The following is a 24,128-nucleotide window of genomic DNA, read 5'->3' as shown; positions in this document are numbered from 1 at the left end:
AGATATTGGAAGACTAACAGTTGAAGTTGAACTGAAGGGACATCTGCAGGAATGAATCCAAAAAAAGTAGAGAATGGAGCTTCAATTGCACAATTGTGGTTGCCATCTTCCTCCTCCTCCTCCTCCTCCTCCTCTTCCTTCCTTCCTTCCTTCCTTCCTTCCTTCCTTCCTTCCTTCCTTCCTTCCTTCCTTCCTTCCTTCCTTCCTTCCTTCCTGATACCCCTCACAAGCATTTCCATTTTGTAGTGGCGTGATGTTAGCATGGTATCTGTGAGGCAGACATACTTGTGCTTGCATCTTTGATTAGACTTATCTATTATACTGAATGAAAATGAGCTGGGTTTTATCTGAATCCAGGATTTTTATTTACAAATCACATTTTCTAGTTTAGTGTTATTTGTTTTATTTGTTATTGTTACTGTGAAGCCACACAATTGTGGCAATAAAGTTTCAATAAACAAGCCTAGGCTTCATACAGTGGGTCAACATAATCTTTCAGCATTATCTTACTTTATCTTTTTGTGCTTGATCTTTGGCTGTCTTTCAACTTTGCTAAACAGGATTAGAGATATTTATAAACTGTCTTGTCACCCAGAGCAGGATGGTTATATTAATTATAAGACAAGTGTCAAATTTTTAAATGCTATTTCACATATACAATACATTTCATTCAAATGATTCTGAGAGAGGAACAGAGGAAAACAATTCTGTCTTCTTTATTTCCTATTTATATCTGAATTCCCCCCCCCTTTTTAAAAAAATATCATGAATTCAAAAAAAATTCTGCAGTCTCAACATGTTACATTCTTCTTTTGCACAAAGCATAAGATTCCCCCAGTTGTGTTGATTCCTAGCAGAACAATGTATTTTCTCAAGGGTAACATGATTTTCAGGACTTCTTTTGCAATAATGGAATGGAACCACCTTATTTCCTTATTTATGAATTTAGATTCAAAAAAGGAAGTGGTGAAGCTGAGCTACTTGATGACAGGTTTTCTGAGAAAGAGACCGTTCGCTCACACCGGAAGCTTTGCCGTCTTCAGTTGCAGCACACTTTGAAGGAAAGCCCAAACCTAGGAGTTCAATTTTCATTTTAAATTAATTCCGTGGATCTGCTGTATTTTTCCTGTCTCTGTTGCTGCTGGGAAAAATATCCTACAGTGTGTCACAGCCAAAGGTTAACATGTTTTGCTTCCTAACTGACTAACCAGAAACAGAAATGGATTTACGAAGCACGCCCTATCGTTCCGAAGTGGCCCGCTGGTCGCCCAATGACTTGGCAGACTACTTTAGGAGGGTAAGTTTCATTTTAATTGAACAGTTTCAACCTTACCATTTCCAATTAGGATTCCCAATTTTCTCAATTGGAAAGTCTGAGTTTCTGTCTGTTTTCCTCCTATCCAGAAAACACATTTTTCCATACATATATATTTTATGTAATTTCGGCTTTCCAAAGTAATCCTTCCCAAAGAATTCCACCTCTTAGCTTGCATCTAGGGAAATATAGATGTATTATTATTATTATTATTATTATTATTATTATTATTATTATTATTATTATTATTATTATTATTATTATTATTATTATTATGATGTGTTACACTCTCTCCACTTATTTGTAATAAGAGCCTGGAATTCTACCGGTTGGCAATAAAGTCATATGGTTTCTCTGTATAATTAGAGTGAACGACTGCCATTCCAGATTCAAAGTTACAAGTGGCCAAATTATTTACATCCAATCTGTATCATAATCTGAATCTATCTTGGCCTTAAAGGCAAGGCTAATTCTTTTTTTCTCTCTCTCTTGGCCTATACATTCTACACAGAGAGGCAGCATTTCTGCCTCAAAGCAAAGCTTGAGGCTTAGCTGACTTTTGATTTGAAGGGCCACAGTTAAAGGCTTTAAAGCAAAAGACTCACAATTCTCACCATTCTCTGTGGGGATTAATACCTAGCAAGAAAAAGAGGTATCTGGTTGTGCTTTGTAAAGTTCTTTGAGAAGGCTTTCTTGCATAGCATGGTGTTTTAGCTTTTTAACTATTGGAAGAAGGATATGAATCAAACTGCAAAGAGCTATTGCTGTGCTAGGGAGAGGACACATATATGATCACACATTGGTGCTCTCCTTTCAGTGTAGCAACTATGGAATGCTGCTTATGTTTCTCATAAAATGCCATCTCTCCTTCCCCCAAATTTAATTAGAGTGTGCATGGATTGTGTAGTATACTGCAGAGCTTTGAACATAGCTAACACTGGGCAGCATTAAAAACAGTTTAACTCCAGAAATAGTTTGCGGTCTCACTAAATTTCCTCCTATTCCTCCATCCCTTTATGTCAATCACTCTCTCTTTAAAATCATGTTAAGTATGATAAGTGACTAGAGATGCTACATAGACATCCCAAATAGTAGCCATGCAGTAGTAGTAGTAGTAGTAGTAGTAGTAGTAGTAGTAGTAATAATAATAATAATAATAATAATAATAATAATAATAATAATAATAATAATAATAATAATAATAATAATAATAATAATAATAATAAAGTTGGAAGGGACCTTGGAGGTCATCGAGGTCAACCCCCTGCTCAGGCAGGAACCCTACACCATTTCAGACAAATGGCTGTCCAGTCTCTTCTTAAAAACTTCCAGTGTTGGAGCATTCACCGCTTCTGGAGGCAGGTTGTTCCACTGGTTAATTGTTCTAACTGTCAGGAGACTGTCAGAACTGTCTCCTTAGTTCTAAGTTGCTTCTCTCCTTGATCAGTTTCCACCCGTTGCTTCTTGTCCTGCCTTCAGGAGCCTTGGAGAATAGCTTGACTCCCTCTTCTTTGTGGCAGCCCCTGAGATATTGGAACACTGCTATCATGTCCCCCCTCGTCCTTCTCTTCATTAAACTTCTCTTCTCTTCGTTAAAAGTATTAGGGCCAATAGTTCAGGCTCAGCTTGATGAAGTTTTCAGGAGACACAGTGCTTCCTGCCTTGACTGCACTATGTGGCTACGACAACTTAATTTATTTTTCCTACAACTCATAGCAATGTGCTTCCGCAGATGAATATCATGTTAGCAGTCACAGAGAAGTTAAACCAAGTGGCAGACTTCATTAGAGAAGAGTGGAGACAGCAGGAACACTGACAATTACACTACCTTAGACTTACAGGTCTTCTAGCTTTGACAGATTCAATTAGTCTCTTTCAGCTTTATTATACCCTCAGGCAACAGTCAAGAATAAATCAAGCTCCAGTGACAACTTTGCAGTGGCCCAGCAACAGACTACAACTCTGTGTAGTTCAAATGAATGTACAGATTAAGCTCTTTGTCAAACTTGAGGAAGGATTTCTTGTTCTCTCTCTTTTTTTTTTACTAATTGCTTTAGTATACCCTTCTTGCATTGCCTTTACAGAGTTGTGGACTATACTCTTTTTATGAAAAATCTCAGCAGACAACCAGGCTTTGCATAAAATATCTGGTCTTGCACAATCAGGTTTTGCACAAAATATTGCACAAAGCCACATAATATTGGACTTGCTGAAAGAGCTTGATTTTCATGCCCTTTCATCTTAAAAGCCAAATTTCTTTCATGTGGTTCTCCATTACAGTATGAGTTTACAGTATTAATAGTGAACTTAATAGTGATCATCTTCCTTTTCAGCCCTTACCTGTTTCTTTAAATGGAGGTAGTGGGGGCTGAACTTGGAAACTTTCGAATGTAACATTCATTCCACTAGCTTCCTCCAAAATTATACTAACCATATTTTTTGGGAATAAATGAAGGACAAATCTAAAAAGGGCACAAATCTGAAAGAGATTTATAAGGATAAAAAAAATCAATTGTATATATTTATAACTTTGCCTTACAAAGACAGTCTAAGAGCAAGATCAAGAAAAAAAAAACAAATCTAAAACTCAGCTTTCTGAAATAAAGGATTGTCTTTTGTAATAAAGGACATCTGGTCACTGTATCCAAAATACACCCAGGATTCAGATGAAAGTGGTGTTCTTTTTAAAATAGGAATAAAAAAAATTGGCTGTAAGCCACTCAAAGACATGTATTTGACATGGGTGGCTATATAAATAGAAAGAAAGAAATGAGAAAGAAACAGATAACAAAGACAAAAATCTTACATAGTACCAGATTTCTCCAACTTGACCATTGCAGCTGAAGATTTTTCCTTCATAAAGGAACGTACAATAAACATTTGTACACAAACCCTTATCTAGGTGGATACATATATGTGTGAGTATCTATAATTGCCATGGAAAGGCTAGTACATTGAATTAATATATACGGTACATATGATATAAATTAAAATGAATTGCTTATATAGTAAAATACCATATTTATAAAATTAATTGATCCTCAGTTTGCCAGCCTTTCAGTGTATACAAATTGCTGTCTCACACAGAAGCACAAAAGTGCGTGTGCACACACACACACACACACACACACACACGAACACACATAGTCTTATACAGTGCTTTTTTCCTAAAAAAAAAAAAAGATGCCGGAACTCACACATGTCATACAACCCGCCTTGCCTACCCTACAAGGTTGTAATGTAACTTGAATTACTGAATTCATTGAAAACTGAGCTTAAATTTAGAAAAAAAACAGAACATCGTTTCTATGTCTTAGTTTACCGCATATACAGTTTGTCTGAGCTTAAGTCTTAACATATCCAGTTAACATAATGAGAACAAAAGCTCTTCAAAGTTTAAGAGAGGGATTTTTTTTTCAGCATGATTTGTGAGAAGCCCTTTGTTAACCAAACTTAAGTAGCTATATTATTTCAATTCAAACTATCATCCAGCAGTTCCCACTGTTGGAAGACATTTTTGTGGATGAATGTCAACCTCTTGATGCATGTGCAAAACACTCTGTTTGCTCTTGGGACTCCTGGAGAAAACATTAAGACAATATAAAGTAATAACTACTTTAGTTACTTCTTCAGTTCAATGAGAAGAATTATGTTGCCTCTGTAGTGTGACACACCTCCTCAGCTTGAAATCACAGTCACTAGCAAAGGCCTAATGAGATTGTTCTGCACTCAGATTTGCTTTTGGGTGGTCAGATAATGGCTATACACAGGAGAAACCATTAAACATATTATCAATATTTATACACTTTTGCAATCAAATTCTGAATAGTGTATAGCAAGGCAAACAAAACAACACAAACTAAAACAATACAGAATATGAATTAGTATACTAATATAATGAATCCCACTATTATTCAAAGTCAAAGGCATGTTAGAATAGGACAGTTTTCAATTGCCTTAGGGAAAACCAGGAAGGATGGGGCCAAATGCTAGCTAAGGACTTCTGGGAGTTGAAGTCCACACATCTTAAAGTTGCCAAGTTTGAAAAATATTGCTTTAGAACAGACATGTCAAATTCGCGACGTCGTGTGATGTCGCACAACATATCGGAGCTTTTTCGCCATTGTTGGCAATAGGGTGGGCGTGGTTTCCTGATGACACGTCCGGCCCACAGGCCAGCAGTTTGACACCCCTGCTTGAGAGAGTGTACTGAAAAAAAACTGCTTCCTGACCCACATTGGGTGTACCTCTTAGGGCAGGGGTGTCAAACTCAATTTCACTGAGGGCCGCATCAGCATTGCAGTTGCCCTCGGGGGGGCGTGGGGGTGTGGGCAGGGTGGGTGTGGCCTACTGGGTGGGTGTGGATGGAGTGAGTGTGGCCTATTGGGTGGGCAAGGCCAGCTCTACATCGTTTGATTCAAGGGTGCCTGTGGGGGCCTGGGCAGGAGTGGGACAGATCTGAGGGTCTCTGGCAGAAGGGGGTGGGACCGGGGCAAGTGCCAAGGCATGGTCCACTGGAGGAGCCTCACTGCCTGCTGAAACCCCTCCCCTGGAGCCCATCAAGCCGGATAGGTGAAGTAGGCGAGGGCCATTTGCTGACCACTTCCAGGTGATGGTGCATTTTTTCATTCCTCACAAAGGGTGACACTTCCCCAGCATGCACCCAGGGTGCGGGGGCGACACGGCAGGGGCTGGTTCCTCACTGTTTCCAGATGGCCTTGTGGAGCTAAGACTGAATGCGTTTCAGCATAGATGGCCACCACAAAATTGTACATTGGCTCCCTCCTGGCCGGTCTGGCCAAGGCAGTGGGGGCCATTCCCTCACTGTTTCCAGGATGGCTTCACAGGCCACATGAAACCACTTCACGGGCTGCATCCGGCTCCCGGGCCTTGTGTTTGACATGTCTGTCTTAAGGGGATAGGAACCTCAGCAAGCCCTCACTAGATATTCAGACATGATGGGTAGACTTATTTTGGCAAGATGGTTCCTGATATATATGGATATGTTATGCCATTTGCAGCTTTATAAGTGATACTTTAATAACTCTGCAGTAGTAAGCTGGGTCTTCCAGAAGTTTAGCAGTTGCATTCTGTACCAGCTATGAGTTGTCTCCAAAGGCAGAGCCAGATAGAATACCTTGCAGTAATTCAGATGTGTACTGATGTTGGTGCAAGTTATCTTTGTTGGAACATCCTGACTGAACATTAGCCAAAGTTGGGGAAAAGCCCCCTTCAATCTGCTATTTTAAAAGAAAACAAACCAATCAAATAGAAAAGCAAATATATTAATAGGGATTTTCTAAGGCTAAATAAGTTGTGAAACTTTACAAGTTATGAAGCTGTACAGAAGATGCGTTTCTCTGAACTGCTACTTAAACGGCAATAAAAAAGAAAAAATCACATAGCACTCTTCTCACTGTGAGTAGTTACGATATTTGAGCTAAAATTATATGATCACTTCTGCAATTAAGGTTTATTTTTTAAAATAAAAAACCTCTTATCAGGTTAGATCAGTATTTGAAAGCTTTGACAAATTGTGTCTTTAGCCTTTCAGTTCACGATGATGAAACAGCCTTGAAAACTACTGTCTGACTACTAACATTATAGAAAAAAATATGCAATCATAATTCCCACTGAAGTTAGTGTTATTTCTGAAGAAGCACATCTAATTTGCAGCCATAAATCAATTATGCTTTATTCAGACATTTTAAATCTGGTTACAAATATGCTTGTAATTATTAACAGTACAAGCTTAACAATGTAAAATTGTGCATAACGTCTGAATTTGATGGTATTTACTCCCCAAAAGTATGAGTAGAAGATGGCAGGCTAACAGTGATTTATCATTTTTTTTTAAAATTTTTATTATTTTCAAGTATAACAAAATATAAACATAAACTTGATGCATATAAATACAAAACATCAATACACAAAAGAAAAGATACTTTACGGGTGATCCCGGCTGCCCCCTCTCTGCTTCCCCCTCTTTCACCTACCAAGCCTTCCTCCCTCTAGACTCTCAACCACTCCACCTTCCTCCTTCCACTCCCTACTTCCCAACCTCTTTCTCAAGCACCAACCAGAAGCAGTTTGGGGTAACAGCCAGGATCATCCTCATNTTATAAAAATTAAATAATTAATCAAAAGCAAGATGATAGTTTCTCAATTCATATTTTTTCTGAATATAGTCTATCCATCTTCTCCATATCAGGATAAATGTCTCCTGTGAATGATCCTTCAGGTATGCGGATATTTTAGCCATTTCTGCAAAATATGAGACTTTCTGTCTCCAATCATCCATAGTTGGTAGTGTCTTTTATCATTAACAATGTTTATTTTCATTTGCAGTTAAACTTCAAGGACTGCGAGAAAGTTGTTCGGAAACTTAACATAACTGGACAAAGATTTCTGGTAAGTTTTTCAATACTTTTATAGACTTATAGAATATAAAGTTGGAAATGGACATAAGGATTATTTAATCCAATTCTCTAGAAAGTTCAGGAACACCATTTAAATCTGGTTACAAATTTTCACAAAGATATGTCAAAAGATTTAACTTCTTTGGCTAGGCCAGTGATGGTGAACCTTTTAGAGACTGAGTGCCCAAACTGCAACCCAAAACCCACTTATGTATCGTTGGGTGCCGGGTGGGCGTGGCCCATTGGTTGGGTGTGGCTGCGGTGGTAACAGCAGACTGGGTGGGACTAAAAAGTTCAATCAATCAATTCCAACTTTGCGAGATCTTTTTTTCCCTGCGAAAAGTTGAAATTGATTGATTGATTGAATCTTTTTTTTTTTGCACACGGCGGCGGAGGCCTAAAGCGAAAAGGTTTTATAAAACCCAACTGAAGGCCTAGGACTGGGGCAATGGCGCACGTGCCCACAGAGAGGGCTCTGCGTGCCACCTGTGGCACACGTGCCATAGGTTCGCCACCACAGGGCTAGGCAATCAGTTAATCAATCAACTGTTACTGATGGATAGTAAGTAAGCTAATAAAAAACAAAGAGGTATTGGTGAATACTTAGGGAAGAAGATGAAGGGATGAGGAAACAGCATGTGTTACAAGTTACATTTAAGCAAATATCACTCTCATGTGACCATTGCAATTCTATTTTTATTTTATAATAAATAACCAAAACTATGTCACATGCCTAATTATAGTATTCTGTATTTTTGTTTCAGAACATGTCTGAAAATGATATTCAGAAGTTTCCAAAGCTAAAAGTTCCGTAAGTAAATCACATCCGTTTTAAAATCTGATTCTGTCACCAGTAATTTGATGCTAAATATGTGGAAAAGAAAACGATCACAATCCAACTAAAAAGAAAACTAATTCCTTGAACACAAGTTCTGCTCATGCTCTCTAGATGCTTCTCTCCCCCTCCCCCCACTGAAATTGTCTTGCCCTGGATCAGATAAAATTAATTTCCTTTCAGTGAAGATGTAGAGATGAGGAGCAGAAAACTACTTCTGAAAGATACAGCAAATGTTGGCCTAAAAAGGAAATATTATTGGAATCTACATGAGAAATAGATACAACTAATAAAAACCTTTTCTAATTTAAATAACTTGGTCAGACTCCAAACCGAGTTTATTTATTTATAAATAAGTATACTTAAAATAAAGAACTTGTGTAGAATCTAAGTTGAGTTGTATTCAGATTTTATTCAAGTCAGTAAGAATAAGTCATGGACACCTTTTTGTACAAATTACTATGGGACCTTAAAGCAGTGGACTTAGATGCCATTGATGCCATTATCATTGTCTAACATTTATTATGGAATAAAAAAAAATAGAAATAATGATAAGGTGAAAAAAAATTACTTCACATTTTTATAGCCAAATAGAGTGTCCTTTTTTTCTTCCTAGTATAAAGCTGGTCATAAAGCTCCAATTTCAATTATATTACAAGAAATGTCAGGAACATCTAAAACTTTCACAATATTTTTTTTTACTTTTCACATCAGGGAAGGATAGAAATGCATGGAGAGCAATCAACTGTGTTGGTATAAGCTTGATTTAGCTATACTTCCTTTTCTTATCCACTTCATTTAATATGTTTTGTTTACTACTTCTTTCTTCTCTGCTATATATAACACCGCTTATTACCCCAAAAAGGAACAACACGTAAAACATGTAAGACTGCATGTCTAAAATTTAATTGTTATCAAGCAAAAAACATTCATTCCTGTCTTCTATGGTAGGCAATTGGTATGAATATGTAAATGGCATTATCCACTGATATTTTGACTCATAGGCTTAATGGCTTTTTAAAAAAAAATTAAATCATTCTGACACTATTATTGTCCTTGTTTAATTGCTTCAAAAGTGGTGTAGTTATACTGAAGTTCTGCTACGTGCTTTTTTTTTAAACCTAAATTATTGCTATGGGATCTTTGCAAATTCACACAACAATTTATTGAGGTTGTTTTGGTACATTTAGGGAATATAAATAATCTTCTGGTACAAATGCAGCACTCTGTAGAATTCCAGTTTCTGAAATATGTCATAACTGTCCCTGGCTGCTCCGAATATAGCCCAGAACTGTTCAAGCATCCTAGGCAGAACTCCTTCTGGATGAGAATTCTGAAACTTTTAGTATCAATATATATTGAGGACTCCAGGATGTGGAGTGCTGTAGTACATAAACGCTCGCTTGATCTTTTTTTGCAGTATTTTGATATGGTTTTTCCTTTCAGTGGCATGTGCTTTCCTGTCTCAGCTTTACCATCTAAAATAGCTTCAAGATCACATGTTTTACAACACACAATATCACCTTCTTTTATTACCACCCACATATTAGTTCTCTTCCCCCCATTTATAGTTCTTTTGTTTTTTTCTCAACCATCTCGACAGTGGCAATATTAAGAGTGGGAGGAAGAACATAACTGAGAAAGAATTACTGTTTTTCATTGGCCTTATTCAGGAATCATTCAGACTGACCAATCAGAGGTTCAGATTGACTTTGCTTTAGATAATGGAAAAAGCTCTGGGAAAGCTTTGTTGGTTTCTGCCCATAAGAGAATAACATAGCACCTGAGAATCATACTTGTGCCACAAATATTCTGTGGGATTTGATTAACATGTATGAACTAGGTCAAATAGAAAAGACAGGAGACATACAAGAAGCCTGTTTATTGCATGAGGTTTGGAAGCCCTGTGCATACATGACATGGGATAAATCATGTGAACTCATGTTCTGCATTATTACATTGTGGTCACTATTTGTTCTCTGTTCGTGTTTTTGCTTTATTCTGGCAGATTGCCAGACACAGACAATACATCGTCGTGTTTTGCAGGCAGATTGACAAATGCAAAAGAGTGCATTGCGTGTGGCCTTACAAATAGTGTTGCTGTTGCTCATTCAGGTTGCTAAATATAAAAACTATGTTGCTTTGAAATAATAGAAAATGCTTGTAGCTCGGGTTTAAGATTTTGGCAGTGGTTTTGCTCTCCAAGCTTATTTCAATTTATTTTCTGAACGTTTCGTTACCAGTCTAGGTAATATCATCAGCAGGATTTTCCTGTCCTATTCTCCTTAGCTTATAAAAATCTTGTGTCCTAGTGTGGTCAGTTGGTCGTGTGATTGGTTGTTCATTTGGAGCTATATTTAAATTCTGAGCAGCTGATTGGTTCTCTTGTTGATTGATCATTGGAATGGTCTGCTTTCTTACGTATTCATATGCTGGATCTAGATCAGTATGCTTGTTAATTGCTCCTTTGATGGAATGTCAGGACTCAATAAATTCCTGTGTGTGGCAAGTGTTGGCATGCCCAATGATTTTTGTTCCTTCCCAATCGAACTGATGTTTTTTATTATCAATGTGGTTTGGGGGTCAGGGATTTGTGGTTGTGCCATTTTAACTGCTGGTTGATGTTCATGAACCCTTGTTTTCAACGTTGCTTTATTTGTTTAAGAAAAAAAAAGTCCCAAACCAATTGCCACTTATATATTTTTATTATTCATAAGGTTTGTTGAAATTAATCTGTTGCTATTGACATCTCTGCTAAATCCAGTTTTATTGCTTTTTCTGCAAGCAGAAGTTTCAGAAACCATCTTTAATGGCTGCTTCCACTGTTTGCTAGGAGATTTGTAAAAAAAATATTCTTTAAATTAATTATCCCCTTAGCTGATTGTGTGTGTGTGTGTGTTGGCTAATACACAGCAGATACTTATCACCTATCGCTCCATTAATTTTAAATACCCAATGACAAGAGCTCTTAAAAATATTTCTAAATCTCATTCTGTTGGAACACATAACATTCAAATCTTCTTATATTTCATTTTATTGCACATTACTATGCATCTATCTACTCATCCATTCACTTACATGTTTGTCAATACCAATGAGTAAACATTTGTCACTCCAAATCACACAAGTAGACAAGATAATAAAAAGCAATGTGAATTATATACAATTTCAATCAAATGTTATCATCCGATTTACCATATTCATTCATTCATATCTTACATATACATGTACTGATTGAATTAATCCATTGTAATAAGCCAATAATATGGTTTGTTTGGTTTTTGTTTAAACTTTATATAACTCTTGAAATTTATCAAGTATAATTTGTAATACAGAGTTATAACTCAGCTGTGGATTATTTAACAGAATGTGGTTTAAACAAAATATTTGTTGTTATTACATGCGGAACCAGCACTCTTCCTTCCCTTTCGCACACATTTATATGCATACACATTTGCCAGGAGACTTTTGCTATATTGATTATGTGCCAAAAGTCAATGTTGACTCTTAGTGATGACGTAGATGGATTTTCTCCAGGATATTAGATCATCCAACATGGAATCCATCACCTTACTGCTTGTCATGCCTGTTATTTTTAAAGCCACCCTTCTTGGCATTATAAACTTCTGGGGAGAGCTGGGCCTTTGCATAATGTATCAAACATATGATAATTTGAGCCTGGTCATTGCGTGTCAAATGAGAACTCTGAATTGATTTGTGCTATGATATATTTGCTTGGTTTCAGGAGTCTTCTTCAACATCAAAAGAAATCAGCATTCTTTCTATTTTACTGTTTCAAACTCTAATTTGCAATTACATAGAATTTCACAGGAAAAGTAAAATGTATGATTCTGATCTTTGTAAGTATAAACACATCCCAGCATCTGAATATCTTTTTCAAGATCTTTATCATGATTCTACCAAATGCTGATCTGTGGGGTTTTTTTTTAAATCGATGGTTCCTTTAGTTTTACATGATTCTAAAGGCAAATGCTATTCAATATTTCGGTGTCTTGGTTGCCAATTATAAGGTCGGTTGCTATATATACAAACGCATTATAAACCATTCTTTTTCAATCAGAATGGCAGAGACTAAAAATTGATTTAAGTTAAAAAATACAATTTACTATAAGGAAACTACTCAGAAGTGGGAAGGTTCATGCTTCAAGTAGCCTTGAAAAGGCTAGTGCCTATGAAAAGTCTTAGAATTGAGTCTTCATTAAGTTGAGCTCAACAGCTCTTGACTTCTTAGACACATCCTTGTAGTTTTCTTGCAACGGTAGGGATCTTTCTCAACTTCATGATTTTGTCTCCAGTTGTGAAGTTCTCTAGTGATCACTGTTCCTACTTAGTTCCCAAGCCCAAGTGAGCATATTGATGTTGACTTAGGATGTCTTGGTTTATCTACTGGGAAACTGCTGAATGGCTGGCAACTACTATATGTATGTTTCTCCCAGCTTCTCTTAGGGAATGAAATTCCAAAATCAGGCTATCTGGAGGGCAGGAAAACAAATAATTACAAGGTCTGGAGACATGGAGAGCTAGGAACTGAGTAGCTACTAATCCAAGAGCTAAAATCTGAAACTTCTGTCCACAAAGAAGGCATGCTATGGGTACTATCAATTAGGGAACCTCAATTTGGTAGGTCCCAGAAGACATTCCTTCTTTGCTGTGGTGCCTGCCTTTTGGAACATCCTTTCATCTGAAACTAGACATGTCCTGTCTCTTTTGATTTTTCAAAAAACTGGTTATGCTGCTAGGCCTGAGGCTCCCAGGAACCAGAGATTTGTCTTGATGGCTCCATTGCTAAGGTGGTCATTTTTACTCTTTGCCTATGGTTAGTACTTTTGTTTTTATGAGGTTTATTACTGTGGCTTTTTATATTTTTACCTGTTTTTATAATGGCTGTTCAATAAATGTTTATGTGCCAAGTCACCTTTTGTAAGATGGCTATATAAATCTGATTAAATAAACAAAGTCCCTCCCTTTATAAGACTTATAGCAGTACTGTAAGTGATAGCATAGTTAGGCTGTAAACACTTGAGCCTTTGTTTCCTTATCCTCATTCTTTCCCCCCACACCAAGATATGTAGACATAGAAAAAGAAAGGAAGTAGAGAATAGAGGAACTGGAGGAAGGGGGAAGAGGAACTTCTCCATTGAGCATTTCTGTGTCAGTGTGTTTTAACTTAAGAATGTTAAGTGAATTGCCTCTAGTTTAAATCTGCTGATTCTAAAATTGTGCTGTTTTGAAGTTTGAGTATTAAGGTTATGAGAAAAAGCTACTGAATGGTTCAAAAAGCATGGTGGGCTCTTTCATTAGACCACTGAAGCTTATCCAGCCTTTCCAAAAATTTAAACAACTTCTGCTTGGATTAAGTAAGTGGTTGATCTTGGCAGCTTCCTCACCAGGGATTTATATAAATTCACAACATCATCCAGCCATTGCTGTGGTGCTATCAAGTCTGCCTTGATTGATAGTGATTTATGAAATGCACCCTGTTGGGGGAAAAATCTCTTATTATTTGCTTTATATTGTATGTTTGCTTACCTAATTTATATAGCCACCCATCTCACTTTTGTATGACACTAGATGGCTTACAATAAAACAAATAAAAACATAAAATGCATAATATAAAACAATATAAAAACACAGAGCAGCTGGGCATGATCTAAGCTATCACCTTATCAATCTCCTAGGTCTTTTTCCCCCTCAGGGCAGTAGAGATGTTGAGAAATGAAATCCATTCCTCCACAGGTTCAGGGTTGTGGGAAAAGAACAAGGTCACTCTTAATCTTGCTAGAGGAGAGATTATGTTGTTTCGCTCTCTCTGGAAAATACTTTCCTTGGCTGATCTTCATTTTTTTCAGGGCCAGTAAAATAAAAAGCACATCCCTCCTTTGCCATTCTTCTGATATAAACCCTTGATCCTCATCAGTCAATCTCATTTTCCCCCCTCTTTTTAAAAAGCTTCAGTGCAGGGCAGGAAATGCAAGTAGAAACAATATAGGTTTTCTTTTGCATAACCACATTGTCTTGCTGATTGGGTGAAGGCCCAATAATGTGAATTCTATATTACCTGACTCTTGTTTGATAAGATGTTGGATGATGGCTTTCTTTCAGGTAAGAGCAGAAGATAGCAAGATTGCCAACCTGGTAAGAACAGGATGCAGTGGGTGTGTAGGTTTTTATTTTAATTCCCTCTCTCCCTCTGCTCTTTTGTGGCTTGTATGTTTGTTAGTCATCTAGCCTCAAAGTTCATTCAGCCTTTTCATATTGCTAGTAGGAAACTGTTTTCCATTGTCATCTTTCTGGGCCATTTCTACTATGATCACAGGATCCCCATCATGTGACCAAAGCTAGACAAAGTATTCCAAGTGTGTCTTATCAAAGCAGTGTAAAGGGATATTAACACTTCATGTGATCTTGATGCTCAGACTCTGTTGTTGCAGCCTAGGACTGTATTGGTCTTTTTGGCAGCTGTGGCATAGTGCTGGCTCATACTTAAGTGATTGTGAACTAGACCTTCTAGATCCCTGTCAGAGTTACTGCTGTTGAACCAGGCACCACCAGTTTGCTGTTTTTATTTTGCATTGCTAATGCTTCATTTATATTGTTTTTTTCTCTCTGCATTTTGAACAGGATTACTTATTTCTCAACTAAAAATTCTAGAATTGGTTGTGTTCTTGTTATATTTGGTATCACCCTAAAATGATTTGAATCCTTGGATGTGGAGTTCTTTTTGTTGACTCATATGACTGAAAAAAAGTTGGCTGTACGGTACGGGCAACTGTGTTTACTCACTGAATTATGCAACCCTTTAGATCAGAGGTGTCAAACTGCCAGCCTACAGGCCGGACACGTCATGAGGAAACCGCACCCACCCCATTGCTGGCAATGGGGAAAAGGCTCTGATACGTCGCACGATGTCACATGACATCGCAAGTTTGACATGTCTGCTTTAGATGACTTGATTTTGAATTCTGAATACATGTGGTAACATTGATTGGGTTGAAGAGAGTAAGTGACAAGACTGTTTTCTTCTTTTAGTCATCTCAGCTTCAATGCAGTTGTGTCAATCTGCTGCTGAGCATTTTCAGTAAATGTGCCTTACTATTTTTTCCACTACCTTTGTCTAATCTAATGAAGATAAATAGATAGATGAATAATGGTCTTAGTGTACAAGATTTCATATAACATATGATGGAACCTTTGATCAGAACCATACACTCCTTCTCTCTCCATATGCTAAAAGAAAATAAAACTAACTTACTACATAGCCATTAGCTGGACAAACATGGAAGCACATTGCATGGAAACTAGTTAAATTTTAGGCATTCTTCCAATATATTGTTTTAGAAGAAGGAATGAGCAGTTATATCATCACTTTAAAAGGACATTTGGTTATGCACTTAGGACTCAACTTTTCTTCTTGGGGTATGACCTAAAGGAGTTTAAGCTAAAGGCTAATGTTAATTAAGGGTATCTATGTCTCAGCTGCAAAAAAATCTGGACAACTCTTATGTTGTTTTAGTTATTTGGACCATATATCAGGTTATACAGAAAAATCAGATGAAAAAGAGACATTAAGATTAAAAACAGTCAAAAGGAAGAATAAAAACACCATATATCTCTAAGTGTGGTTGATTCTAATAGATTTTGATACAAGATAGTGCCAATAGATTGGTTTTTGCAACTCTCCTAATGGTCTCAGGTTGCTGCGAATGGCAAGAAATGTCCCTTAAATACAGGGAAATCACAAGAGGGAAGAGATGTGTGGGTTAGAGAGTCAATTTCTTGAAGTTCAAATGAAGTTCTGCGATGGGAACATTGTATTTTTCTTTGTAGTCTTGCCAAGGGTAGAGCATTAATGCGAGCTTGAAAGAAAGCTCTGTGATGGTTTAAATTCATAGTCATATGGGTACTTTGACAGAATGAATAGATTTTATGAATCCCCAATCCAATTTTAAAAAATCTGAAATATGCTGCATTGGTAAAAACTGAACTATATAACCTCTTGATCGGTCATGATGCAATTACACTTCATGCATAAATGTATAGTTCTTCATTTATGACCACTTTATAAACCGTCAACAAGCTAAAAGGAAAGAAAACATTGAAAGAGAAATTTGGTCTTACCAGTTCCTTCTTTATAAAAATATTTTTTTAAATTTAATTTAATTTAATTTAAAAGATTACTTAACACTTGCATTTTGACTAACCTTCTTCCTATGCAAAAATAAAATTAAACCAAAACCGGAAAGTTTTTTTTTTTAAAGGTGACAGTGGTTTTTGAAATAGTTTAATGGACAGGAAACGCTCAATTTCACATATACAGTGAGAAGGTAGGAGGGTTGACCTTTAAATTGCGGCTACCTCTGACTCTTTTTATTTGACACCATTTAATTTACTGGAGACTGAAGGCTTACCATCTAATTCCAACTATAGATCCTTGCTTGTTACTCTCTTTACTAGCCAAGATCATAACCAAACACAATCCTCCAAAGGAACCTGGTTTATTTTTCAAAGCAAAATCAACAGTGAGATCTTTTGAAAAAATTTGCATTAAATATGATCTACATACATTTATGAGGGTAGATTTTGCAGGATGTTGTTGGGCAGTGGGAGTTAAAAAGCTTTAATCCAAATATCTTCCTAGGGAAAACAAAGCACAAATATGTCATTGTGGAGTCAAAAAGTCAAAATCCAAAAACAGTGTTCCAAGGAAATTAAAACTGTTATATCAGTAAATATGATGTTTCTTGTTAATGCATTCTGGAATTATATCTAGTTAAAATATGATTTCATTTCAGATTTAATATCTAATATACTGAGATGAGCATATACAGCTATGAGAAAGAACTTTGCTGAATATTGAAGAAAGATACGGCAGACATTTTATCTGGGAACTTAAACTAGGAGATATGCAGCAATGGCATAATTAAACCACATAGATCCATAACAGAAGTTTAACCAAATTCAAGCAATAATGGATTTCATATATGCAATACATCATGCAGCAAATACAAATAAGCTTTCTAAGGAAGTCTAAATGTTTATAAATACTAAATATTGGTTGTAGTATAAAGAAGGAGGAACCAACAAAATATAACTTATCTACATTTCCATATAGGCATAAAATATAGATTTTCACTCTATATTTTCACAGACACACACAGACACACATGCACAGAGTGAAGACCTTAGTACAGTGGTTCTCAACCTTTTTAATGCCGCGACCCCAACCGGTCGTAAGTCGAGGACTAAACCGGTCGTAAGTCGAGGACTAAACCGGTCGTGAGTCGAAGACTACCCAACTGGTCGTAAGTCGAGGACTTTCCCTGCCCGGGAGCACCGCGCATGCGTGGTTCCGCCCCCTGCACCAGCCGAGGCGTAGCTGGCAAGTGGCAGAGACGGAGCAGGCCAACCACCAGCTGGCCCAGCCGAAGGGAGGTAAGGCACCCGCTGGAAAAGGGAAAAAAATGGCGGACAGCCTTGTTTGGCGACCCCCATGAAATGGTCGATCGACCCCAAATGGGGTCCCGACCCACAGGTTGAGAACCACTGCCTTAGTAGAACCCATATTAACACTGACATAAATGTTTTTCTCATTATCTTTAAAGGTTTAACTTATCTAAATTCATCATAGTTTAAACATTTAAACATACAAATAGTTTATATTGCATAAATACCATTGTTCCCAACTAATATTTGTATTATGTAATGTATTATCGGCATCTTATAACAATTACTTGTGGGAAAAAACCCCTGTTAATTTAGTTGTTAAAAATTTAGAAGGCCAAGGTTTGCTAATATGCTGAGAAAAGGACTCTGTCTCTTAGTTCCTGCACAACTCTTTGTGGTTCTATCCTATTATATCATAGTTATATCCTAACAGACTCACTGATCTCACTAGCATATGAAATACAATGAAATACCTGGCTGCTATATCTAATCACATGTGCCACCACATTATTTTTGATGTATATCTGTGCCTGTTATTCTCTTATAATCCATTCATCTCCAATCTGTAAGAGGAAAAAAAGAAAAAAGTCCAACACAGGACAATGTGTACTGACTAATGGCAATCATATGATTGAAGGAGGCTACAAGGGTCATGAATGTGGGCATTGGTGTTAAAGTTATTTTTTTGGCAACATCATAACTTGGAATGGTCATTGAATGAGGCAGTTGCTAAGCAAGGAGCATCTATATTTTAATTTACTTTAATCTACAAAGAAATACTATAACCTCTCCTCTTGTCAAGCCTGTTTTGGCCTCTAGTACTATCAATAAATTATTTTATACCTCAGCAAAATATGTCTTGCTTCATACATATCACTAAAAGTTCTATGATTACAAGATTATTTACTCTTGTCTATTTTCTTTCCTTCTTATTGCATTAAAGCCTTAAGCTTGTCTTACTTTTCAGTAAGTATTATAATTGCATGGTATGTACATGATTTAAAATGTATCCAATCCTTTACTATAATTCCAATTAGCAACAGAGTTGTAGAACTAATAACAGAATATTGACTTTGTCTTGTACTCTTTTGCTAGAACCCATGTAATCATTCTGTTCAATATTGTATGTAAAAAAAAATAGTGGAATAAATCCAGTTGACAACGAGCACCTTGAACTCCCATTTAAACTATAAGCTAATTTAACATACTATATCCTGTTTAATATAATGATTGTTTTATTAATAGTTTCTTTTCTCATCTCAGCATTCTAACCAAACTAAGTCAGGAAATAAACCGACACGAAGAAAAAAGAAGCATCTTTCCTAAAAGGTAGGAAGAGTTTAGTATATTTCTGTTGTAACAATAGTAAATGAAAACTTTCCAGTTACTTGCTGCCATTAGAGGGCAGGAGAGGATGCACATCCAACTGTTAGGATGAATAGAACTGCTGTGTTCGCTTGATACAGTATTAATTGCCAAACCACATCCAAAGAAGGAATAGCAAAAGCAAACTTACTTAAGCCCAAATCATCCAGCATGGATCAAGAGATCAAAATTTAAAACTGCATATGAGTGGCATTGCAACAGAACACATTTTATTAAACACCAGCAGAAATGATTGTGTTAATGAGTGTATGACTTGGCACTTACATTCTCTTGAATAGATGCTGGATTTATTCACCCAGGTCAGCTGTACCACTATTATTTATAGGGAGAAATTACTAGTACTTTCATTCTTGGTTAGCGCCCTGAATTAGTTAATCTGAAAGTCTCTCTGAATGACTTTAATATTGTCAGATTCACCAGCAGATTCTAAAACAGAAACTTGATTCCTTCTTCATCCACATTGGAGAGAACCTTCCTTTCCAATCTATTTGTCAGTTCTTCCATCTTTGGCCTGGTGCCCTGCTGGCATCCTGCCATCAAAAGCTGGGGGGGAGGGGCAGAAGAGGGCGAGGGGGACAAATGGACAATAAACCTGTATGGGGAAATGGTGAGATGTAGGGAGAAGGGTTTGACATCATGAGGAAGACCAAGATGCCTGGAACCAGCTTGTGCCAGTCTTCAAGGCCACAATGCCTGAGCGGCCTGGGAATGGAATGTGGATTGCTTCAAACATCCAAGCGATTCTCACAACACCTATGCGGCTCTCCGTTGGCTGAAGGTGAACTGGTCAAGCAGGAAGGGCTGGGTTGAAGGCGGAAAAAAATTGTAACCTTTTGCCCAGGAACCTTAGTTCTAGCCTGAATTTACTGTAGCCAACAACCTTTAGCAAAAGAACCTATCACTTCAACCAAATGGAGTCGAGGGTCTTTCTTTCCCAAGGGATCTAATCCGGGCAGATCTGACATTAATATTATGTAGCTGCAGTTGAGAAGGCTCACTTATGAACTATTTTCATCTGTGAATTTATTTTACAACAAAGACTCGGATTCTTTTTCCTACTGAGGCAGGAAGTAGGCACTGAAAGTCAGTGACATGTGCTTCTTTGCAAAATGTAATGCAACACTCAGAATGCTTCTGAGGGATTTTTTTTTTTTTTTTTGCCTCTGCAAACAGCACCCAGCCAGCGGAATGAAGTGTTAGGGAGTTTCACAATCTAGTGGTGTCATGTCATATATTTTATTGCTAATTAGTAGATCTTCTTTCAAGGGCAAAGGACTTAAGGCAGAAATAATACAGCCCTCCATTTGCAGCAACTCCATCCTGACTCTAGCACTGAGCACATTTCTTGAAATAAGTGTCATTAATTTCAGTGCCTCAGGGTTTTAGTCTCATTAGCTTCACACCTGACTCCAATGGTTTGCACTAAGAAGAGAGCAAGAAAACTCTTTAAATCTTGTGAGTGTTTTTTTTTAAAGCATCTGAATATTTAGTCTGAAAGAGACAGAAACTGCACAGATATCTGAACAATATATCTGCACATAGCACAACATGTACAGCTAACCGAAAGGGAGGAGGTGTATCCACAATCTAGGAGTGTTTAGAATGGGTTGTGCTGGCAAAAGTTGGAAAAGGTACCATTTTTTGATGCAAGAAAAGAGAGATGGAACTGCCCTTTGACCAGGGCTGGATTGGGGACTGTGTCACATATGTGTCCACCGTGTCCATAAATGCTAAGCCAGAGCAATTGGGACATTTGAATCAACTTGTCAGGTGCAAAACAGCCAGAACTAGTCATGAATTATTTCAAGCAGTAACTTTATTGTTAGGCAAATATGTTACAAGGATCTCACCAGACTGAGTGCATTCCCTTGGTCAGACAAGGCTTTGGAAATTCTGGTGGAGGTCAAGCCTGTGCTGCTGTTTGCAGTGCAAGGACTCCAAGCTCTGCCTACTCTTAGCGCCTCCCTCCAGTTTAGCTGGAGATCTCACCACATAACCCAAGTTTCTTATCATTGTCATCATCTAAAACACTAATTTGCTTATTTCCTCTTCTAATTTACAGAACACAGATACAGAAATCTCCTGAAAATACAGGTAAAAATATTTGTTATGCCTATTCACTGTATACCAATATTCAGAATTCGTGCTGGTAACCAGGTTTTTTTTTTTAAAAAAATATTCCTACTGTGGCTTTAGGCTATGTTGGTTATACTTCAGCATTACAGAAATCAATGTGAAATGTTAAACATGGTATTTAATTTAAATGATTTCCAAGAGAAATAAATGAAATCAATTTACCTTGGAGTCAACAGTTTGATACATAATAATGGCTTTTAAAACAATGAAAGTTGAAGAGTGGAAACATGAAATAAAATTTAGCATAAGTATAGAAACATTTTTCCTATTTGTACTTCTGATGCCATACTAAAAGAAAGAATTGGATTACCATTTTGCAGCTGTAAACCCATTTGTATTTTGTGTTTCCACCAAAGCCATGTAAATTGCACTGATAAATAAAGCTGAACTGTTTACAAAACTTACATCTTGCTCATGGGTCAGACTTATCTGTCTCTTCTATTCCTTTTTATTGGCAAGCCCAGGGTTGAAGGCTTTTCATTCACAAAAGATGAAAATAGCATTGCATCATTACAATGCAAACTCCACCCCTTTCATATTTGGGTGTGATGCCACAGTACTCATTCAGAAGGGGTGGAAGTCACAACATGGTGCTGTATTTGTTATTTGATCTTTTGAAACTATGGTTACCCAGAATCAAAACAAACTTATCTAAGAGGCTTAGTATCGTATTTTGTGTCGATACTGATTAATCATAGGCTCTGTTTTCACTTCAGTGTCAACTTTCTCCCTTAACCACATGATTTTGCTCTAAAATCCCTTCCTCTAACCCAATGAGACAACTGTAAGTCATGTTTAACTATATCAGTAAGAATATAAAATTAGAATATAATTCAACAATAGAATCAAGGTGTGTAAAATCTATTATACTTTGCAACTTATTGGTTGGTACCTTTTTACTCTCCTACCATCGGGTAGGAGATACAGAAACATAGCCAGCCGTACCAACAGGCTGAAGAACAGCTTTTATCCATGGGCCGTCAGGCTTCTGAATGGGACATAACTTTATAACTTTATGCATGACAGACTCGTGAGGCCGGTGTGATGTGCAATTAGTTCACAGGGTGAAATAAGTTGGGGGTTTGTAGTCACCGTGAGTTTGTGGTGAGGGGGGGCACAGAGGGAGGCACAGCCAATTTCACTGTATACATGTTATACTTTGATAATAAAGGGTTTATTTATTTATTTCTTAGAGGCAAAGTTAGATGTACAATAGAGAGTATGAGAAGAAGTTAGTTTGTGAATTGTGGAGAGATATTACATATTCCCTTTCTCCTGGTTATTAAGTCGCCTCAACTATAGTAATCTCTCGGCCAATGTTGACCCTTTTCATTAGCATTTTTGTTCAACAAGTTCCTTTGAACTTTGTCTATTTATGGCGACAACTACTCTCCAGGCTTCTAGAGATATGAGAGTAGAACAGACATCCACTGTTTTATTTAAAGAGTCAGAGGGATCACTTTAGCTTTCCTCTGCTTTAATAATATTTTGAAATGTATTTAACTGAAGAGGCAATAGCTCTGTTTTTCCTCATTGAGTGTCCAGAAAATTACGAAGGACAATAAGCTGGATTTTCATTTATCGTTACCCCTATATCAGTCCACTTCAATTGCTTCCCCCCAGTCCTGGGAGAGTAATGGAAATAGTTGCCTAACAGCTGCTCAATTTTAGTTCTCTTTATAAGTTACATAGTCAGCAGGATTTCTCTTCTTCCTGTCTTAGTCTTCCTGGTGTCTTTCTGTGTGTTTCACATATTTTAACCATTTAGATGGTCAAACATCTCAAGATGTAGAAGGAGGAACTTCCTAGCAGAATCCTAATGAGAGACTAATCATATTTCTGCCTCAGTAATGATCATGATTCATGATTATCTTCATGACTGACTGGCTGATACCATTCTGAAAGGGAAGAGTAGTAAAACAGAAGAGAATAAAAAGCCATGCCTGTACCAAATGGGCGTTCATAAACCAGGACAACACTATTCAGGGTCAATGCAGAGCAGACATAACAGAGGCAGGGCAGGGATTGTCATTGGAAATGTGTGTGTGTGTGTGTGTGTGTGTGTGTAAAAAATAGGAAATGTTATGCCTGCATTTTTCCTGCCAATCTAAAGAATCTCTGAGGATTAAATACAACATTCTAAAAAGATGGGAGACAAGAACATCAGGAGATCAAAATATAGGTTACAAACAGGGCAAGACATTTTCTTGCCTGAGGTGAAAGACAAAATAGCACTCTCTCTATCCCATGTACAGACAATGAACAAATTGGCAGTTCAATCTTTCTACAACATTGTGTCTGTGTCTCACTCACACCCAACGAGAACAGACTAATGATGGGTTGCAGGCAATATAGCTTGATACACACAACTGTGTTTTTCACCTCATTATCATGCAATTGAGTTGGAGGTGGTATGGTCTGTTTTGTTTTTTTTTAAAGTACAAGATAGGGAGTTTCTCTGAAGCCATGTTCTTAATTTATATGTTCTCCCAAGAGGTGTAGTAAGAGAGCCATGATCATAATTAAGTAGGAAACACATAAAAATAATACTCATTCCTGAACTGATAAATCA

At 37.1% G+C, this 24,128-nt stretch overlaps 1 protein-coding gene across 1 annotated transcript in view; it reads left to right on the top strand.

The window, feature by feature from the left end:
* Positions 1–1,043: 1,043 nt before the first annotated feature.
* LCP2 (lymphocyte cytosolic protein 2) overlaps positions 1,044–24,128 on the top strand; it is a 41,477-nt gene continuing 18,392 nt past the window's right edge. Inside the window, exons 1-5 of the mRNA XM_015813579.1 lie at positions 1,044–1,297; positions 7,664–7,726; positions 8,499–8,545; positions 19,298–19,363; positions 21,483–21,514. Of these exons, the coding sequence (XP_015669065.1) occupies positions 1,220–1,297; positions 7,664–7,726; positions 8,499–8,545; positions 19,298–19,363; positions 21,483–21,514 (286 nt within the window). The 5' untranslated portion in view covers positions 1,044–1,219. The remainder of the gene's footprint in view (positions 1,298–7,663; positions 7,727–8,498; positions 8,546–19,297; positions 19,364–21,482; positions 21,515–24,128) is intronic.

Source organism: Protobothrops mucrosquamatus, unplaced genomic scaffold (assembly GCF_001527695.2).
Source record: "Protobothrops mucrosquamatus isolate PMUCROS unplaced genomic scaffold, P.Mucros_1.0 scaffold172, whole genome shotgun sequence".
Lineage (NCBI taxonomy): Eukaryota > Metazoa > Chordata > Lepidosauria > Squamata > Viperidae > Protobothrops > Protobothrops mucrosquamatus.
The sequence above is the reverse complement of the archived record's forward strand: the minus strand, read 5'-3'. Positions and strand labels throughout refer to the sequence as shown.